Raw genomic sequence first — 21,615 nt, forward strand, 5'->3', positions numbered from 1 at the left:
AATTTTTTGTACATACAATATATAATATATACAATATATAATGTATACATTAAATGTATACATTATATAATATAGCTATTTTTGTATTTTAGAACTTTTAAGCATAATTATTTTAGATTGTTCATTTTATTTATATACTTGCTCAATTGTTATGTTTATATTGTGTATAATATGGCTCAAAAACACCTATCAATATTTGTTTATTTATATCTGTGCAATTTTTTATTATGAATATCGCTGTCTTCCTTTTACCTCAATTACACATGACATCATCGTATCAAGAAATAAACTTTCCTACCACAGATATATACACAACATGGTGAAGCTGTAAAGGAATATGTAGCACAGTGTCAGTAATGAAACATACTTCAACCAAAATCTCAGGGTTATGTGTAGGCTAAGTTATACTGAGAAGAGATCACTACCAAGTCGATAAATTAGCAATAAAATGATGCCTAAAAACAGTTGGAGCAGATTAAATGATAGTGGCTCAAGGAGGGATCAGTGTTGGGTCGATGTACACTTTGCGCACTCATTTTGCAATTTACACTGGAGTAAGTGAAGTATGGAGCCAGGAACTGCTTAGCACAACAGTATTTGAAAGCAGCATACGAATATTAGTAGCTTTTGCGCTGACCTTAAGGTAAATGTTTGTTTGTTTCTTTATGTCATCAATAGAAAAATAGAACAAAAAATTGAAGTAATAAACACATCACATGGTTGTCAACATAAGAGTGTATAATTAATTTCTTTCTAAATGTGATCAAGGCGTTGTCGAATTTTTTGAAAAGTCAGCCATTGAAACAGATTGAACAAACTCTTCCTTCAAAGTTGAATAATAAAAAGAAATACAAAGGATGTCGATGTATGAGTTGAAATATGTACTGATTACAATTATCTGTTGTACGACCTCGCTGATAACTGTCCTACATACTGACACTTAGTTTAACCGAACATGCTTTGGTTCTATAATTACCTTTCCATATTGACACTATGACCTATGACCTACTTGCTGTTTTCTTATTCAGTGTTTCAAATGCACCTGAAGATGTTACTAGTCTTACTGTTAAACTCAAGACTTTTAAGACGATTAAATACTAAAGCTCAGCAGTATGCTGCCTAAGACCTTGTTCATATATTGGCAGACTTTAGTTGGACCAACCTACATGCAAGTCAGCACAAACTCAAACAATAAACTAGTATTTCAGTAAGTGCGCCTGTGCTTAGATTACTAGTGCCAGAATAGCTATCAGTGTCTCAGCAGTGCGTATACAATCCGTGCATACAGCACTGCGCATACAATATGCGCAGTGTTTCATCATCTTTACAAACCAGGGTTGGAAAAATCATGATTTTTAAAAAAAATCGTGATTTTGTTATTTAAATCAGATATTTTTGATTTGAATCAGATTTTTTTAAAAACACCAATTACCAGCTTTTTTTTCATAACCGCTAACATAATATTATTTTATTTTGCTGAAGTGTGCCACATAAAAACATTAGCAACATAACAAAACAAATTTGCATCACTTTAATTTATTAAAAGTTGTTTTTGCTTTAATTTTGACCAAGTTGTGCAGTTCATATTCACATATGAGTCCCATTTTTTGACATGGAAAAATCAAAAAATCAAACATGACTTTTTAAGGATGATTTAAACCATGACTTAAATCAATTGATTTTAATCGGCCAACCCTGTTACAAACTTGAGAAAACCTGCAATTTTACTTAATTTGTTGTATTGCAACTATATAAAAACCTGGATTTTTACAAAAACTTTGAAAATTTAATAAAACCATGCTTCCTTTTATATATTTATTCCGTGTGGAAAGGAATGCTACCATTGAGCGCCGGATAAAGATCAGCTCTCATGCAAGAGAACAGTGAATCAAACATCAGTGGCTTAATAGCTGAGTGTTTCTCTGGTCATCAAAACTAAATGAACCCCACAGAGCAGTAGAACTTTTTCTCCAGAGCTAGTGGAAACTTGAAAAAGTTTAGGGCTGTAAATAATGAGGGTTGACTGTTCAGTATGAAGACTCAGGCTAAGAATGAAGCGTGTGCTATAGAAGTCCTTGACACTCTGATGTAGTTAACAGTCTTCCAGGTTTAGTACAATCTACTTGTATAAGCATCTTCAGATAAACATTTTCAGATTTATCGTTTGTGAAATATTTAAAGTGGGTCCAAAGCTTACAGAGAGCTTCATGACTTCAGAGCTACGTGTGAGGTTTGAAGCCATGCTATCACAGTCACCCATATCCTTGTTTGTAAACACTGTATAGTAGAAGAATAGCTTTATCTTCATATTTCCTGTAACGCCACATAAATTAACCCTGTTGATTTTGTAACGGCAAATAACTAATATGTTTTTATGTTTCACAAACCACAAACAATACATTTCTGAGTGTTTTTCCCAACACTGAAACGGATTCTGTCTGTACTTGGATTTTTGCCAAACAGTCATTTGTTGCTGTGGATTTATATGCTAGTCACTTAAAGACATGTTAAAATCTTACTGGTCCACTTCACTCTGTTTTTGCCATAAATATCTCACTGATAAAAAATTTGAATATAACAAAGGGGTTTAAATGGGTTTAAATTAACCTGTTTACTGTTAACGTAAAATCTGTACACATGGACACCGGTGTGTAAATAGTTGCAAGTACATAGTACAAAGCGACAATAGGACTGAATAATGTGGCTATTCGCCATAAAATTATATTGCTTTACGTTATGAGAGTTCCATTTTATGTTGATGCCCTTTAAGACCTTTGTTATGGTTTATGGTAGCTATAATATCATTATATTATAGCTAAATATATATAGATAATTATTATAATATAGCTATAATATCATTATATTGTAGCTACATTATGTGAAATATAACTGTGTTATGATATGTTATACTATAACATAAAATAGTTTAGTGTAATATAATAAAACATGCACAAATTGTACATATAGATGTTTCTATGTTAATGATATTGGATGACCTTGATTTCGCCGACAGAAATTATTATCAGTTATTAACACCATGTCAGTGAATTGTTATCAATTGTTAACAACATGTCAGTGAATTGTGATTTGACAACTTGAGATATTTGTGGTTTTACACCTAACTACTGAATACTCTGGTACAGGAGAAAGCTGAGGGTAGTGTTATCTAAGCTTCTTTATAATCTCGCAGGATGGATGGAGATAGTGAGTCATTTGTAAAAAAAACTTTATTCCAAAACCAAAAGATGATGTAAAATATTGAATGATCAAATTTACAATTATTGGAATAACCACTGATTAGCCCAAATAATTTTCCTACAGACATTGACTGAGGAATGAGATGCTCTGCTTCGTCTAGCAAATTTATCACTTTACCCACAGGGTTGACTGACTTTTCATGACCTACAAGTAGCTTATTGAAAAATGGAGATTATTCCATATTTTTGCAATTAGATAGGTCATCTGTGTATGGCTCCTTATGTAAGTTACTTGGTCAGTAATAGCTAAATATCAATATACTTGTACCTTCCTGTACACATGGACAATAGGAAGAGCTTATGCCTGAGATACTAGCAGATATTTCTGTAATAAATTCTTGCAGTAATTTTCTGTGAAATGGTCCATCCTTGCTGGCGTGTAAATTTCTGGCCAGCCCAGAGTATAATAACAACAAGAACAAATTACCATAAATCTATCATAAATTTCTTTTCACGCTGGTTTTTCATTCACAGGTCAAATTATACCTACTTTTGTGATTTTAGGCCATTCATTTCTCAAGTTTGTGACATATATGTGGTAGAGCGTGTGCGAGTGACAATAAGCTTTTTGAGGCAACCTGACAGTAGTGCAATCAAATTGTAATCTTTCAAATTCATATCTCTTTCGAAACCTGCTAGGTCAAGCTTTAAAAGGTCCCTTTCACTCTTTAACAAATCGAACATAGAGATAGCCACTTAACAGGTTTTTTTCTTGTAATGTAATTTGTGGAGTAGTTAGTACACAAGCTTTTAACTTTCAATTTAAGAAACTTTAGTCGTTAGCAACTTTATTTTTACACGATTGATGGTGGTCAGAAATAAGTGACCACCAGCCAAATGTACTCCTTCATATACAACTTCAAACAGTCAACCAGCGTTTGCTTATTGATAGCAACTAAGTTAATAATTGTTTTTTCTATCTTACATTAAAAGAATGTTTTTGTTTAAGCGTGGACAGAATAGTTTTTGTCATCATATAAAGACTAAGTAAATTGCATACGTATTGTGATAACAAATAGTTGGCATGACTCTTGTCAAGTACAATCACGCATTTCCTCTCTAGCAAAAATAAAATGCATAATTAGGTTGCAACATACGAGTCCAGTCATAGCGCATCAGCGCATACTCAAATTCTATTCTCCTCAACCATTAATACATAGATTAAAAATATTAAAAAAAAATTTTAAATAAATTATTTTTAGTTTGTACTAGTAGAATGCCAGGCATTGCATAGTAATAGAATAATTATTTTATAAATGTGAGTAACTTACCTGGAATGCTAGATTTTTCCTAAAATCTTTACTAAAACAATACCAGCATTTTAGGTCAGCCTAACAATCGCTACTACGCATAATGCCAACAATCGCTACGCGTAATGGTCAGCAGTGCTAATTATTAACCCCAAGCAAGCCTTTAAGCATGAGTATCTTAACCAATGTAATGACTATTTGCGAAGTGAATCCATTGTATTTCGTGTAGCTTAATGGTTAAGTTCACCACTTCTAGATCTGGAGTTCTTGAGATCAACTCCAGGGCTGTGTGGAGTTTCATTGCTAGATTTTAATTGCTAAAACTGTACACACGGTTTACAGGTAGACAAAGACAAATAGATGAACACCGAGATGTATGTATATAGATATACAAAACCTTTGTAGATTGGAAATTTTATTGTAAGCGCTTTCACATATAATTTGTGATAAAACCCTTAAAATAATGTTGCTAGCTGTTTTTATGATTCACACTAAGCAATGACATTAAAATTTATAAATGCCAAAAATACATGAAAAAGCATGATAAAATACCCAAAAGTTGAGCAAAACAAAAGCAAGACTAAACTGGTTCAGGCTGACACATCACTCGAACATAGGTGTGAGCCAAGTGCGTGCATGACTCTAGTCGTGTCTGAGTGGTTTTAACATATTTATTGGCTGTCAATTGTAGCGATCAGACTGATTAAAATAGTCTAGGAGTAATATCAACAACTTGGCTGGATAAAAAAGCTTATTTACCTTGATTTCATGAGAACTGCTTCCTCGAGACTCTTATTCTGTACATGAAATTATGACTAGCAGTTGTTCACTAGCCGACGCCTGACCAAGGTTACTCCATCCGATCTAACTTCAAACTAGATGCGATATCCTTACAACTAGCTTTAATGTTGCAAATATTAAGAGAATAGGGCAACCAACCCAAATTGCATAATATTATCGAAAAAAATCGTCTTATTTTTTGTGAGCATAAGAAAAGGGAAGATTAGCTTCCTTACTATACCTGGTAGCTTCCATGTTAGCAAGTGCCTGTTTTATTGAGTTCAGACTAAAACTAAATTTGTATAAAAATACTATCTATAATATTTATATTTTTGATATAAATATAGCTGATAAGCATACATTAGATGCTCAGACATATTGCATATAAATTATCTAGCTAAGCAATCTTTGGCACAAATATAGAAGTTTATATAAACAGGAGGAAAGACACCAAGAAGTTGTGAGCAGAAGCCGTAGCAACATCCTAACAGGAAACGAGGTTAGTACAGTAAATATGCTTGTGGCAAAAAAGATGTCAATATCGGCGAGAGAGAGAGAGTGAAAATAACGATGAAATATAATTATAAAAGCTATGATAATATTTTGCATATAAATAACAAAATTGCATTGTCATTACAAACTTGACTATCGTATAGAAATAGATGTTGCTCTATTTAGCCCGTGCGATGTTGATGTCTGATAGACGTTTCATCAGAGAGCACACCAGAGATGCCTAAAATTTAAAAGTTTTCATATATTAATTGAAAATCGATGTGCGATACCAGCATGGAACATCTTTTAATAAACAAGGGAGACCAACTATCTTATCAAATGTATTAGCCGGGAGATTACAGATATGAATAAAATGTGTTATTTTAGTAGGAAGACGGCAGCATGTGTTCCATGACCACACATTAAGGCAAGAGCAGATAAATCATCTGAATTAAGTTTAATGCAAAATTCTCCCAAACTGATATCAATTTTGCTACAGCCTGAGAGGTAGGTTTTACAGAAACAGTAATCAATAGCGATATACTGGGCTGATATAAAGGCTAAGGCTAATATAAGGCTAATATAAATCCCAAGGCTGATATAACAAAACATCTGAGCAAAAGCATCTTGGCTTGTTCTAGTCATGCGAAGTGACTCCAGGTACCTTTGTGATGGCACCTGGCATCTAAGTCCATTTTAAACGTTGTCAAATTAAACTTTATGAGCATTAACAAATATGTGCCAAAATCCTTGTGCTAGAAGCATGCCTGTCATGCACGCTTGATTTGGTATAAAACCGCATAATTAGAACTCCATTAGTCATAATAATGTGTTTAAAAGCTCATTGGTCTACTTTCAACCAATAGAATTAGCAAACAGAATCTTATTTCGGTAGGTGCCATAAATTAGTGATAAAAGCTGGTCAAATGTCTTTCGGAATGCCAAAATGAATAGATAATCAGCAACTGTACCGGTATTGACTTATCACATACAACAGAAATCAAATAAATGCTTGTTAAATTAGCGATGCGAATCTGTGGACGTGAGGTAATGCAGTCTGCAACCTTGAGGAAGTGCATATTGTTGCAGTTAAAAATATAAAATTAAAAACCATTCCCCAGATGCTCAAACAGCAAGCAATTGAGCAAAACAAAATTAATAGAGAGCAACTTTATCTTCTCCAGAAGTGAAAGATTAATAAGAGTGATGGACTCTTTAAAAATAAACTTATTTAAAATTAACTTTTATATGTTAAAAATTAAAAGTTGTATGTTAAATTTGACCTGGTGCCGGTGATTGATTCATTTTTCTTATGAGACGAGCATCAATGACTAAAGGTCTCCTAGCATTAATTGTGTAGGCTTGCAACAGCCATTGCATAATGACATTTGGATTACCGACTGCATCATAACACTTACTGTTTTATAAATATCTGACGTTGACTTGAAATGGTTAGAGAAGTCAAAGGAAGTTCTTTTCTGCATGTTCACAAAATGGTTCAAACGCAAAAGTTGCGAATCAAAACTTAATAATGATGATAGGTTAGCTCCTTCATATCAACACAAGGCTGGTAGTTTAAAATAAGTAGAAATACCTGTTTTGTCCTAAAAATCAGAACTCTGTTATTGGAACGGATCTTGACCTCCAGCGCTGGTTCATCCTTCTTCTGCAGCCAGTCAATCTGGTCAAACTTAAAACTATGCTGCATCTGCTTTGTGTCTCTTAGTATGGCGTGTATGCCAAGGTCGTTTACTCCGATAATCATAGGTGTACTCTTGTTGTTCTACAGCATGGACTTCTTGCTAGACCTCCACTACTAATCTCAGTACGATACGCACAGTCATATGGAAATATCAACTATTAATCACAGTTATAGTGTTAATACTAGTGAATATTGCATTTTAATAAAATATTTATGACTCTTTCACCGAAGAGTTTTTAACAAATTTAGGCAGTAGGTCATCGAATAGTTCGAGAATACTTTTCAACCCTTCTATAGTGGCGGTCAAATAGAGGTGGCATTCAAATAGAGGCTGGCGTTGTATTTTTCGAATGACTCGTCAGAATTTTGGGACGATAAATTTAGACCTTTCACAGGTAAAGCAAATGTTGTCTATATTTTACCCTTTCTTTCCGGCAGAGCGAACCATTAACCCTTTGGACGCAATAAATTTCTTAAATTACCTCTAATTTGTCAAAGATCTCTTAATAAATACGCATTGAAAAGCCGAGAAATATCTCTACCGGTTGATATCTATTGCTTGCAATTAACCCGTGATGATATTATAGCCTGTGTTCCGCTTTGCTATTTGTTGGAGCTTTCAATTTCTAGTTCACTCTAAATTAGAAGACATGTATATTTTATAACTATATTTAACAATGCTGCATGAAGCTACCAGCAATCATTAATATGGTTGCAACAGTTTGCAGCCAAAACTAGCTTTTTATGTGCAATAGAAGAGGAGTTACGAGTGTCGATCCATTGTAAGGTCAAATTACCACAATGATGCTATCAAACAATATGGTATAAATCTGCAAATTTATAAATTATATAATAATAATCTATCAAATGCTACAAATATATGTATATTCATGAACAAGTGACATAAACGAATCATACTTATAATGCATGCAGAAACAAAAATCAACGTTTTTGAAACAAAAATATTTGCATCATTTGCTTGGCCAGTGGCGTTCTGATTGTTGCTTTTGATGAAACGAACATCTTCTGGTTGTTCAATACTTTCTACTGACCTCAACTTTTCTTCTGCACTGCTGAACTAGCCGATATTACTGTTGAAGCAATTTTTTTAGCAAAGCAAAACTTTTACGAGTGCATTTCGCACAAATACATGCAATGATAAACTTTCAGCCGCATGCGTGTTAAGCACAACTTTTAGCCTAAAACTATTCGTTCATATACCATCATCGCCAAATGTAAACTGTTTTTATATACTTCAAGTATCGAGACGACGTTAAACAAAGAACTTATATTAGTTTGATACAGTTATTAATTATTTTTAAGGTGTTGCTTTTGAAGTTTTAATGAAAAAAGCCTTGGAGTTGGCAACGAGAGAGTTAATTGTTATTGATATAAACGATTATTAGGAATACAATTTTGTAGACACTTTTTTTACTGATCATTGATCTTTTGCACTGATCAATTGATATTATGGGTTCATAAAGATCAAAGAATGTCAAAGTGGCGGTCAAATGGAGGTGGTGTTTAATTAGAGGTTTTACGGTACATCACAAAATGAGTAGGTAACTATAAAACACATAAAAGTTGTCTTCTTTCAATTTCATCATTGAAAAAGAGCAGATAACTCGTTATGCGGTATTTCATCACAGTTCATCTAACTTACTCTAATGCGCATCTACACCAATATTTTAATAATCTCTTGGTTTGAGTGTTTAATGATCAGACAACTTCCTACTAATTTGTAAACACCAATAACTGTTATTTCCAATAAATGCTCGAGTCTGTTTTTGAAATGAAAGGAAATACTTGTACTTCGAACCATAAATGAGCAAGCAGCAGACGCAAGGCAAGATGGCTAACAAACAGCATGCGAATGCTATTGAACCCAACTCAAGTAGCAATTCAGATTGTAGAAATGATATTGCCTCATTGATAAAATCAGTCTTTGAGAAACTCCACCTCTGTACTACATTGGACACAAAAACAAGTATGACAGCCTAAATCTAGTAGCATCTTCCTTCCCTTAAATATCTTCAAATACCTTTCCAACTTGCGTAGCGTCAAAGAATGCTGAGCCATAAACAGTCAGATTCCAGCAGATGAGTAAAAAGTTATACTGCATGCGCTCCTGCTTGACTAGCTTTCCGTCGACCTGCACGTCACTGCTGATCTTCTTGTATTGGTTAAAGATCTTCTGCACCCAACTAGTTTTGTAGCGCAGCTGGGTGAAGGGCACTATGGACTGGAGGTTGAGATCACTAAACACACATAACCAATGTCAATCGATTTTCCAGAACATTCCATATCAGAATGATCTTATTGGCTGAAACACATGCCTGCTTAACTCTAAGGTGTTGATGAACTGCGAATGCCAAGGATATTTACTGAGCTATGTACGGACTTACAATCAACATATGACACTTTTACAGTTTTTTTTATTGAGTCTGCACAAAATATAATTTTATCATGAAAAGTGATACGAGTAAATACATACATGCATGTTGTTATTAAAGCTGACATAAGACAACTCCAAACTTACTTAGAGAGATAATGTTTTGCTTTGGTTGGCTCAAACTCTCCAAGCCTCAGAACCATGAGAATGGCCGCTAGCCTGAGAGCATCAGCTTCATCACAAGGATAGAAAGCGTTGATATAGTTGTGGTAGGCTTCCTCATAAAGAAGACGAATAGCGTTTGGATTTTTAAGCTAGAAAAGCATCGAAACATCAATAACATGCCTAACCAATATATCACTAGTCGTTTATACTGGACTACTCATTCGCAAAGGTAAAGCAAGTGTAGATAAATCCAAGGAAGATACAAACAAATGTAGATAAATCCAAAAAAAAGTTGAAATAAGAACAAATAAATCCAGAAAAGGTTGAAACATGTACAGATGAATCCATAAAAAAGAGTAAACAGGTACAGATAAATCCAGAGAAGGAGTAAACAGGTACAGATGAATCCATAAAAGAAGTAAACAGGTACAGATAAATCCAGAGAAGGAGTAAACAGGTACAGATGAATCCATAAAAGAGTAAACAGGTACAGATAAATCCAGAGAAGGAGGAAACAGGTACAGATGAATCCATAAAATGAGTAAACAGGTACAGATAAATCCAGAAGGAGGAAACAGGTACAGATGAATCCATAAAAAGAGTAAACAGGTACAGATAAATCCAGAGCAGGATTAAACAGGTACAGATGAATCTAAAGAAAGCCGAAACAAGCGTATACGAGTTCAGAACTTACTGTGTGCAGTTCATGGTTGACACCTAATCGAACATCCCTCCTCCAGACAAGCCTAGGAATCTCTGCTGCTGGATTCTCACAGTCAGTCAGTGTTCTCACCTGCGTCTCCCAGTCTTTCAGCTGCTGCACTGGTAGGTGCTCCCTTTTCAACTGCAACTCTGTCAAACGTATACATATGCATTCACAATTGGATAGATGGGTACACCAATACAAGTACATACATATTGATATCTATGCATAGAGGCAAGTACATATAGATGTATGCACAGAAAGGTCCAAAGTTTACATTAAGTTGTAGAATTAAACTATTCTAAAATGTATGATGGTGTAGGACTTGGTATACAGTACAGGTAAACTTCCATCTTTGATGTCATTACAGAAGAAATAAAATCATAGGATCCCATCAGCACCGACAAGCTATTATGACCTCTCTGACATTGAATAGAATTCTATATGCCAACCGCCATGAACAATGTATGTATTTGTAGCTCAACAAATTGTAACATTATGTACCAGCTGACTAGAGGAAAGAGAGCGAGTGGTGTAACATAGCTAATTAATAATTCTCTTTTAATAATAAAAGCCTGTTAGTGCTAACTCGGAACTGAACAGAAGTTGCGTGAAATGTTGAATAAAGTAATAACACAGCGAATAACTCACGGAGACATGGACTAGATATCCAGATTGTGAAGAAATGTTCATATTGCTTGGGTAGAATGAGCTCCTAAAACGAGGCACAGCCTTACAACAATAGTTCAAAAGTATATAAATGCATATAAATTGTACAACCTCCACAAATTTAGACGATGTAATAGCACGTATAGAGAGCATACAGCAGTAATCTCAAATGTACAATACCTTCATCATCTGCTGATGTAATTGTATTACAGTGGTGTTCCCATTTGACACAAGATTCAGAGCTTTGTATGACTCATCCTTGTCCATTAAATATACATGTATTATTGGATACTGAAATTATATACAAATTACACCATTATATCGCTATAGAACTCTGTAACATGACACAACACACTTGATGTTAGATTTTATTACCCTACAGGATGATATCATTTGATGGATTTATAAATTCGTGAATTCACGGACAGACAATTCCACAAATGGTTAAAATTCGCAAATAATTAGAGTTGTTGGCTCTTTTCTTAAAAGAATAGGAAAGAGTAACTACTATATGAAATTAAAAACTTATGGCCAGGCGTAGTCAGTAAACTTAACTGAGTTCCAAATTTTATTGTAACCATTGTCGGGTGTTAAAATTGCACCCATTGCCAATGCATGGCAATTCTTTACAAAATTATTCAAGGTTATAACGATTTCTTCTGAATTCAGCATGTAGTCGTCAAAAGTCGCTCTTGCAGTTTTTCACTGTGAAGTCGCCTCCAACAACTTCTGATACTGAAGTTGATGAAATAGACAATCATGACTCTGGTTTAAACATTATGGTATGTATATGATTTGCAGATACGATCACATATCGAATAAAGAAGTCATGTAAAAAGTTAAACATGTGCTATACGCATGTGAAGGTTTTATACTCTATTGCTAGCTGGATTCACAGATTAATTTATTCGCATATGTGTTCATCCGCGAACAAAATAGTTCACGAAAATGCGTGAAAAGACAAATTTCGCGAAATATGACTTTGTGAATAATATTGTCCTGTAGGGTATATAAGTCGAAACTTTATACCCATTAGATTATTACACCATTGAATCCTAACGTGTCATACGCTACAAAGGAGTATAGTAAAGATTCTGTGGCGCAACAATAGTGATACTAGTAAAATGGCAACACACTCACAGGCTTGTCCATTGCTGATTTGAGAATTTCTGTACACTTAACAAACTTTGGTTGTTGTGAGTGCTCACATAGGTTGAGGGCGACCTGCTTTTTGCTATCCAACGCATTCTACAAAACATAAGAGAAGGCAGTGTATGCCCGGCATGAGAATATCATCATTAACATTGCAATTAGTCGTGTACCATAGCAGTACCTACCACATCGATTGTGTCCAGAGACAATAAAAATTCTATGACATATCTTTGGCCATTAAGAGCGGCGTGGTGTAACGGAGTCCAGCAGTCTACATCAGTGACAGCGTTAGGTGAGCAGCGACCAGTGGTTATAAGTGCTTTGCATGCTTCCACTCTACCAAACCTACGCAATGAGGTAAACAGGCATGTAACAGCAACCTCCAGACCTGATTTACCTAGCTCTCTATAACACACCATATCATTGTACAACTCACATCAGCTCTCTATAACACACCATATCATTGGACAACTCACACCAGCTCTCTATAACACACCATATCATTGTACAACCCACACTAGCTCTCTATAATACACTATATCACTGTGCAACTCACACCAGCTCTCTATAACACACTATATCATTGTACAACTCACACCGACTCTCTATAGCACACCATATCATTGTACAACTCACACCAGCTCTATAACACAGCATATCCCTGTACAACTCACACTAGCTCTCTATAACACACTATATCACTGTGCAACTCACACCAGCTCTCTATAACACACCATATCAGTGTACAACGCACACCAGCTCTCTATAACACACCATATCATTGTACAACTCACACCAGCTCTCTATAACACACTATATCACTGTGCAACTCACACTAGCTCTCTATAACACACCATATCATTGTACAACTCACTTGGTTCTTAGGCTCACACACCGCTTTGTTCTCAGGCTCACACCACTTCGTTCTCATGCTTACACCTGTTTCCCATAGATCAACATATCACTTTATAGCCTTTCAGAACATACCATGCTGCGTAGTGAATAGGCAGCCATGAGTATGGGTCTCTTTTGTTAGCTGAATATCCTAGCTTGAGGTGTGCTGTGATCTGTCTGGCATCACCCTCATATGCCAACTTGTGTAAGGGGTAGTCATCGGCCAAAACACTACAAAAAGATATCTGTTCAATAGATCTAATAAATAACAACTCGACACATTGAAGGCTGCATGAATACATTGACATAAATGAATATCGTCTAGTAAAAGTGACCCACCTCGGTCGACTAACCATACAGGCTGCTGCTAGCCGTATTTTAGTAATATCTGGTTTGCCACAGCCCCAATAGCTGTTTACAGAGTATGCATCTACCTACAATTCAGAGAAGAACAGGTATGACAGCTTGGACTTCTGTATGTAGATATAACATGACACATTGTGTGACTGTGAAACAATCAATTACAGGTTGGTGTAGGAATTAACGATTGAGTGATCTGCGCACACATAAAATGTAGCAATGCTAATGTTTTACCCGTGACACGCACAAAGAAGGGAGGGCAGGGCTAGAAAACTCTCGCCCCTTATATAATGGCCACCTCAGGAAATATGAGTTTTTAAATGATCTCTATAACTACCTAATGAAGCGTATATATTCACAGCTGAATGATTCAGGTGAATCACCTCAGAAGGAGAAACCTTTGATCAATCTCTCAACACTCAAACTGACTGTAGTTTAATTTTTGTACACAGATGAACAGCTGTTACAGAGAACAAATAAAAAACTACCCATGGCAGTTGTCATACCATATCCACTGGAGCTGTTGTCATACCATATCCACTGGAGCTGGTGTCATACAATATCCGCTAGAGCTGGCGTCATACCATATTCAATAAAACTGGCGTTACACCATATCCAATAAAGCTGGTGTCATACCATATCCAATAGAGCTGGTGTCATACCATATCCAATAGAGCTGGTTTCATACCATATCCACTGGAGCTGGTGTCATACAATATCCGCTAGAGCTGGCGTTACACCATATCCAATAGAGCTGGTATCATACCATATCCAATAGAGCTGGTGTCATACCATATCCAATAGAGCTGGCGTCATACCATATCTAATAAAGCTGGTGTCATACCATATCCACTGGAGCTGATGTCATATCAAATCTACTGGAGCTGGTGCTATAGTTTGATTAAAGGGTAAACTCACCCTGTGCTGGTATTAAAGGGTAAACTTACCCTGTGCTTGTATTGAAGGCCAGACCCAAACAGGGGGTTAATAACAACTTTATCACATTTTTCTATAGACATCATCTTGGTGAAGGCTTCATTGGCAGTACATCTACAGCGAGAAGAGATGATCAATCACCAATCTTTATACTATACATCTCCAGACATGCATCAGATGATACATACTAATTTACCTAAAGCAAATTGCTGTTGAAGTAAAGATCAAAAATAGCCTGGGGACCAGCGTATTTTAATATTGTGATATGAGCGGTATGTCAAACTTGCACAGGCAAAATCAATATCATTGTTGAGGTTGGTGAGTACAGGAAATGCTCAAAAAAGTTAAAAATGGATGTTAGGTAGTGTTATTACGGGAGCAATGAACTGGTCACGATGTCAGGATGAGTAATATTAATGTAAACAATCAACTTTCCTACCGCTCTGACAGAGTCTCTTGAAACGACCCTCGAATATTCCTAAACATCTTGATGAGAGGTTTATTTCTTGCGATATAGCAGGGATTGTCTACAGCCATGACTAATCTGTCCTGAGGTGATTTGCGCAGCAGGCCTTGTATGAAGTCAGGTCTATTCTGACTTTCTACCAACCAGCTAAAATTAATCATTCATAGTTTTATTGTCTCGGGTACTAGAAGTCAGCGCTCTTTACTCCCTCAAATTATGCCTTACCTCGTGTTGAAATAATCTAGTTTGCTTGTGATCAAACGCTTTATAAAATCACAAACAAACTACAGCATAAACTTTAGCCAGTGATAAGAAGATGATAAGGTTTGGCTTATAATGAAAAAGGTGAGCAATACAAACATACTGACTTGTGTAATTGAGAACACACTAGTAGTAACGTAAGACCACACTGCAGCAACCTCTTGCTATAGGCCCAACTGAAAGAAAACATTACAAAATATGAGTGTAATGTAAAAGTAACCAACTTCAATGAATATAAACCCTGGTCGTGTTATTGATATGTCAGCATTCAACACCTCAGTGAAAAGCTTGAATTTTTCTCCCCTTCAACCATGTCACACTAAAAATTACAAACTTGTTATGGAAGGCCAATTAATGATTGAACTGAAACTGCAGTCTTGGTTTATCTTTCCTGCAATGGCTTCACTAGCTAAGTAAAAGCAGACAAAAATAAGTACCATTGAAGACGGATGAGCATTATATTGGCAGGCCTTGTGAAGACATTTTGTCCGGCCTTGACTGATTCAAACATGTGGTTGAGGTCATAGAATCCTGGCAGCGTAGCGATTTGATCCACAACGTGTTGATTGAGTTTATCTACGCATACAACATAACTTTGAGCACATTGAGCCAAATGAAGTGCAGAACTAACAAAAGAAAACCAAAATAATGATGGAGACATAGCTTATAAAATGGAGCAAACAACTCCCATGTAACATTGCAGAGTGTCAGGTTAAGGGTTGTAGTTAAAAAGCTTCCTACCCGCAGAGTCAACTATAAGGCAATATAGTGCCGCTCTTGATACTTCCTTTTTGTTGGAGATGGGTTCATCGTCATTAGGAGGCACATAGACAGACCTCAACGCTACAACATGTATCAGCAAATAAACTATCTCTTTTATATACATTGAAAATAAGAAACGAAAAATCGACTTATTCAAGAACACACTGCATTGGCAGCGCTATCTTCCTACCTCGAAGGCCTCCTCTATCCGCACCCGTAAGATAATACAAAAAGTCAACAACCTTCACTCTAGGGTCTTCTTGATACGGCACAGAAACTTGTGGCAGACCCTTTAGCAATCTTGATTCATTATGAGCAATCTCCAGCAACAGTATATCATAGAAATTTGCCTGAAATTCATTCTTAGGAGGTCTGTGGAAAGGTTTCGGTCGTATGACAGCGAGATGCACATCAACTCCTTCCATCTACATGAGTGTTCTAAAAGAGAACTAAACCAGTATGAAGTCAAACATGCCAATATGACTACAGCCTTTTGACTGAATTACTTCAATCTATAGCTTTTGAACAAACATAAAATCCCTCTCACCTAAGGAATTAAATTATAGCCAAAGATTGAAATCCTAAACTCGGAATATTACGCTTAAATATTAGTGGACCATACTTTTACAACAAATGAAAGTTTAGACCGCATAGCAAATTATGTAATACTATTAACTTGTATAAAAGACTGATATGTCTGACTGATACTACATGTATATATAATATATATATCTTACTCACACACTGCTACATAAGATGATACATGACATTTTTACTTCATTTCTTGTATAGAAAAACAATGTGTTGTTGACTTTTGCTAAGACTCAATCGCACCAAAAGACCAGAAACAGACTACGTATTTTCCTCCTTACACTCTATGCTGATAGTACATTGATTACAATGAATAGCTCATTTAAATGTAATTGAAACGTTCTCCTATAATAGAGCTAGATTTCAATGAGAGTCTCCCGTTAATTTAAAATAATACGTTCATATACCTGTACACTATTGCTATTTACAATGCATTTCCAAAAACAAGCTGCCATAATATTGTAGGTTTGCGCTAAATTACCTATGTCAGTTTTTCTCAATGCTACTATACCATAATCTTCAAATCCACCGCCATGTTCAAAGATATTGTAACAACATCATTGCGACTCAAAGAACATGACTAAAGAGAATAAATTTCAGTATCAATGAGTGCCTGTCACAAATTAGTTCAAGGACGATAGACAAGCTTTCAAACAGGATATGCTGTTGTTACATGTGTTATTTTACTATACTATACATGTAACAAATTATTTCATTTCCACAAATATTATTGAGAATGACTATGAGAGTAAACGAACATGAACTATTTATAAATGCAAACATTTGTGTATCAGATATGTAAGTTGGAACCAAACATTGGCAAAGTTGGAAACGTACAGAAAACGCCATTTTTGGAGGACGAAAATGGCGTTTCCTTCACAAAATTGTCTAAATGTAAAACAACCAAACTGCTTTGTATTAGTAAAATTTCTAAAAATAGTAAAATATGCCAGAGAGATGCAGTCAATATAATCAATCCAGTATCATATTTGCTCATTGTATTGAGGAGAAAGAAGTGTTCAATGCAGAAGGATGGATCACTTTCTAGAATTATTTACATCTTATTGTAAATTGCATTACTTCTAAAATATAGTTTTATAAAGCAAGATCAGCAACGACATTGCTTTCAAGGCATTAGAGATGTAAAAGCTTCATGATCAGTACTAACCTTTGGGTCTTAGTGACACGAAATTGATATCAAGTTAAACATTAACCCAAAAAAAGTACATACAATTTTTTTAATTTACGCAGATGTAGATACAAACGAATGGCACGTTTATTTTATGATACAACACGTTTAGTATCACAAGGAAAATCTACTCTTGCCAAGCCTAGCGGAACTGCTTTGAAAGTATTGATAAATGGGCTCATTAACGCCTTTGATTAAACATTTGTAACTACTGAGTTCCTGTGCCAATGGTTTTGTTCCGAATATCAAAACCTGCGCGCAGGCTATAAAGCGATTCCTTTTCGTGTTATGTATTTGTTAAAATTTGAAGATTTTTGCGTACAACAAATGCTAACTCTTATAAATAAAAATAATTAGTTATTAAAAATAATGATATGTAGATCGGAAGTAAACATTTGAACGTTATTTTTTTAATTGGATCATTAACTCTTAGCGTTTTCGCATGCTTGACCACCTTACGTTCTGAAAGCCACGCCTCGTCCTATAGCTTTCATCATCTTTATCGGCACTCAAATGATGCTGACTAACGAAATCCTAACAAAGCTCGAATATATTATCTCAAAAAATTCAGAAGTTTAAAAATGTTTTGTATTGTCAGTTTTGTATATGTACTCTCGCTGAAGTAGGTTGATGAATATGTTCCAATTGTCATAAGTATATTAACATAACTCAAATAGAGACAAACTACAACAACGACTCACTGTAACAGGACCTTTTTATATAACCGAATTAGTACAGCTTACATAGCTTGCAGCTTACGTATAGCAATGAGCCATTAGAATGTTCGGGAACAGTATTAATATAATATCACAATTCAAACTTAGCATAGTATGTATAAGTAATCATGATACACTATGCCCGCTTTTAAACCATTTTAAAACTCAACATGTTAATAATATACGTAATCAGGGTATGTTTTATTCTTTATCGTCTGTTCATATCTTGTGGTATGTTGGTTATGTACTGGTGACCTACTTCAACAATGTATTCAACAATGTCAGATGGTTCTGGTATAGTAGTAGTAGGTTCATCAGTAGCTGGTTTGGACTCGAGATCGGGCAGTGATATAAATAGTATGACAGACGATGGTGGTGTTTACTTCTAGGCTGTTGTTTTTGGTTGTGGCGATGGTTGTCTTTCGTTGATTACTACTGGTAAGGTGGTGTGTTGTCATGCTCATTTTGTCGAACTTTTCTCTTAGTATTTTCACCGATAACACAATAGGGGTCAAGACAGGATCACACGACTATAAATCCCAGTTTCCATTGGGGGTTTCCATCTTCAGTGAACCAGATTGATTGATTTAGATTAATTTTGCTGTGGTTTCAAATGTGCAGATATGCGAGTCGCTAATTCTGCCTTTTGAAGATCTGTCATTTTGATGAACTGAGCATGAAGCTAAGGTGAGTGTTGATGCAGCTGTTATAGAACAGTTCAGCCAGGCTTGGTAGTAGACTTGTGATAGGTTTGTCAGGATATGTGTTAAGACCGCGTGTAATGTCTAGTGGGTTCTTAGCCTTCTTTAATATCTGTTTTATTGTTTGAATAACTTTCTCAACTCTTCTCTTTGCCTGATGATAGTGAGGGCTGGATGTTTGATGAGCTATTTCTAATTCCTGGTAGAAGTTGGTGAATTGTACTGAACGAAAGCATGGTCCATTGTCGGAGTATATTTCCTCAACCAGATTGAATTTCTGGAAATTCGGGCTCAGTGCTCGGATGACTGAGTTGTACAGGTTTGGCATCTGGAAATAGCTTCAGAAATGGTTTTCTCTCAAATTGTCTAACTGTGCCATCGAAGGCGTTTGGAAAGATGAGTTGCAAGTCTTCCAGTGGATTGTCAGTTTTTTTTACCAAGATTTAGATGTTTTTCCCCACTTCCTTTGTAAATCAGTATAGTCGACTTCAAATTCATTTGTGATGGGGAATGAATTGACATTATCTGAAATAGACGGTACATTCAGCACTGAGACCTTGTGTACTATACATGATGAAGCGTAGTGACAAAACAAAATCTATTACAGAATCGCATACCAATAATAAGTTCAGACCCAGCTTAAGTGATGTAAAACCTAGCCTTATCGTGTATGCCATTGCATGTCACCATGCTATCAATATATCCACAATTCTCTAGGCTTGTGCCTGATACACCTCGAAGAGCAATGTCACTCGGCTCCATATGCTGTTTACTAAGCCTGACAGAAGATAAGATTGCCAGTGGTATGCATGAAACCATTGCTCCAGTGTTGACTTTCCCTTTGATTATTGTATGTTTTGTTGGAATGAGCCAGTTGCATAAATAAAAAAATTAACAGAGGTAAGTAGTTCAAATGGCTTACATTTAGATTGACAGTTCTTATGGATCTGATATCGTATGAGTCTTTACAGTCATCACAAATATTTGCATCTATGGTATTTCGATGTTTGATGCTTTCGGGTCTCTGCACTTTTTTAAAGCATGCTTTCTCAAAATGACCTTAATAATTGCACTATTTGCATATTGCATTTTTGCTCGACATTGGTCTCTAAAATGAAGTCTTTTGTCACATCAAGGATAAGATTTGTGTTTAGTAGTAGACTTACCGGCAGTTTTATAAGTGGATTGTTTTTGATGTTGGCTTTTGTTCTCTAACATTCAGCTGCAATTTTCTAGTGGGATCTCTGGAGTATGTTGAGTTGACTTGTGGAGTAAGTTTTTCGAGTTCATCAACATGGTTCATTGCAGAATCGACAGCTTGAATCGTTGTAGAAGTTGCCTGATGTTCGGAACTTTGATGTCTTTGGCTTTAGCCATGAGCTTATGTTTACATTCTGCATTGCAACACCCGTGTATCAGTTTATCTTCAATCAAAAAATCAGTGTTGTCAGGGACTTCCGCCTGTTTATAAAAATCAATCGAGAACAGTCTGTAGTTGTGTTGTTTCTCATGTAGATGTTGTTTGATGTTGTAGAAGTTCTCCCTTGCCTCGCTGAAGGAAGGTTCATGTGTAAGACAGTCAGCCAATTGATCCAGAAGTTTCATAGCTATGTCAAGTCAAGAGTAGTGGTCTCACTAGTGCTAGCCTCAATGAGCCGTTCAGCTTCAGCCCATATGTAGGCAATGTTGATTTTAACTGCATCGGTTTTGTTATCAAGCGGTCCACCCAAAATCCTCTCCATTTTGCGCCTCAGCTGGAACTGTGGATACGCAACAAGAATTCCAGTCAACTTGATTGAGTGGTCTATAAGCCTCATCTATATGTGATCAGTCATAAATGATGATAATATCCATACATGATATAAACTGACGAAGCGTTGGAAATTGCACGTTGCATGAATAATTTAGTTCAATCAGTGTCAGAAGAGGTTTGGTGCGGTCCAGCTCACCTTGTTTTATATTTGCATATGTACGCTCACGGAAGTAAGCTGATGAATATTTTTCAATTGCCATGAGTATATTAACATAACTCAAATAGAGACAGGCTACAACCTCTACTCACTGTAACATGAGCTTTGTTATAATCAAGCTAGTACAGCTTACATATACCATACTTTTCGGACTATTAGCCGCTACTTTTTTCCCGATGTTTCGAGCTGTGTGGCTTTTTGAAAGCT

General features: G+C 35.7%; 1 protein-coding gene across 1 annotated transcript; it reads right to left on the bottom strand.

Annotated features, from left to right (window-relative positions):
* Positions 1 to 5,639: 5,639 nt before the first annotated feature.
* Positions 5,640 to 18,135, bottom strand: LOC137404851 (krev interaction trapped protein 1-like). Its single transcript, XM_068091082.1, has 17 exons — positions 18,001 to 18,135; positions 16,432 to 16,679; positions 16,221 to 16,322; positions 15,917 to 16,055; positions 15,192 to 15,365; positions 14,764 to 14,866; positions 13,796 to 13,890; positions 13,550 to 13,687; positions 12,748 to 12,907; positions 12,551 to 12,658; positions 11,591 to 11,701; positions 11,393 to 11,456; positions 10,733 to 10,890; positions 10,021 to 10,187; positions 9,523 to 9,739; positions 7,374 to 7,562; positions 5,640 to 6,020 (listed from the first exon to the last, which is right to left on the bottom strand). Exons 2-17 carry the CDS (start codon positions 16,664 to 16,666, stop codon positions 5,958 to 5,960), a joined length of 2,223 nt encoding a protein of 740 aa, XP_067947183.1. The 5' UTR covers positions 16,667 to 16,679; positions 18,001 to 18,135; the 3' UTR covers positions 5,640 to 5,957.
* Between the last annotated feature and the right edge of the window lie 3,480 nt (positions 18,136 to 21,615).

The sequence above is a fragment of the Watersipora subatra genome, chromosome 1 (genome assembly GCF_963576615.1).
Source record: "Watersipora subatra chromosome 1, tzWatSuba1.1, whole genome shotgun sequence".
Taxonomy (NCBI): Eukaryota; Metazoa; Bryozoa; class Gymnolaemata; order Cheilostomatida; family Watersiporidae; genus Watersipora; species Watersipora subatra.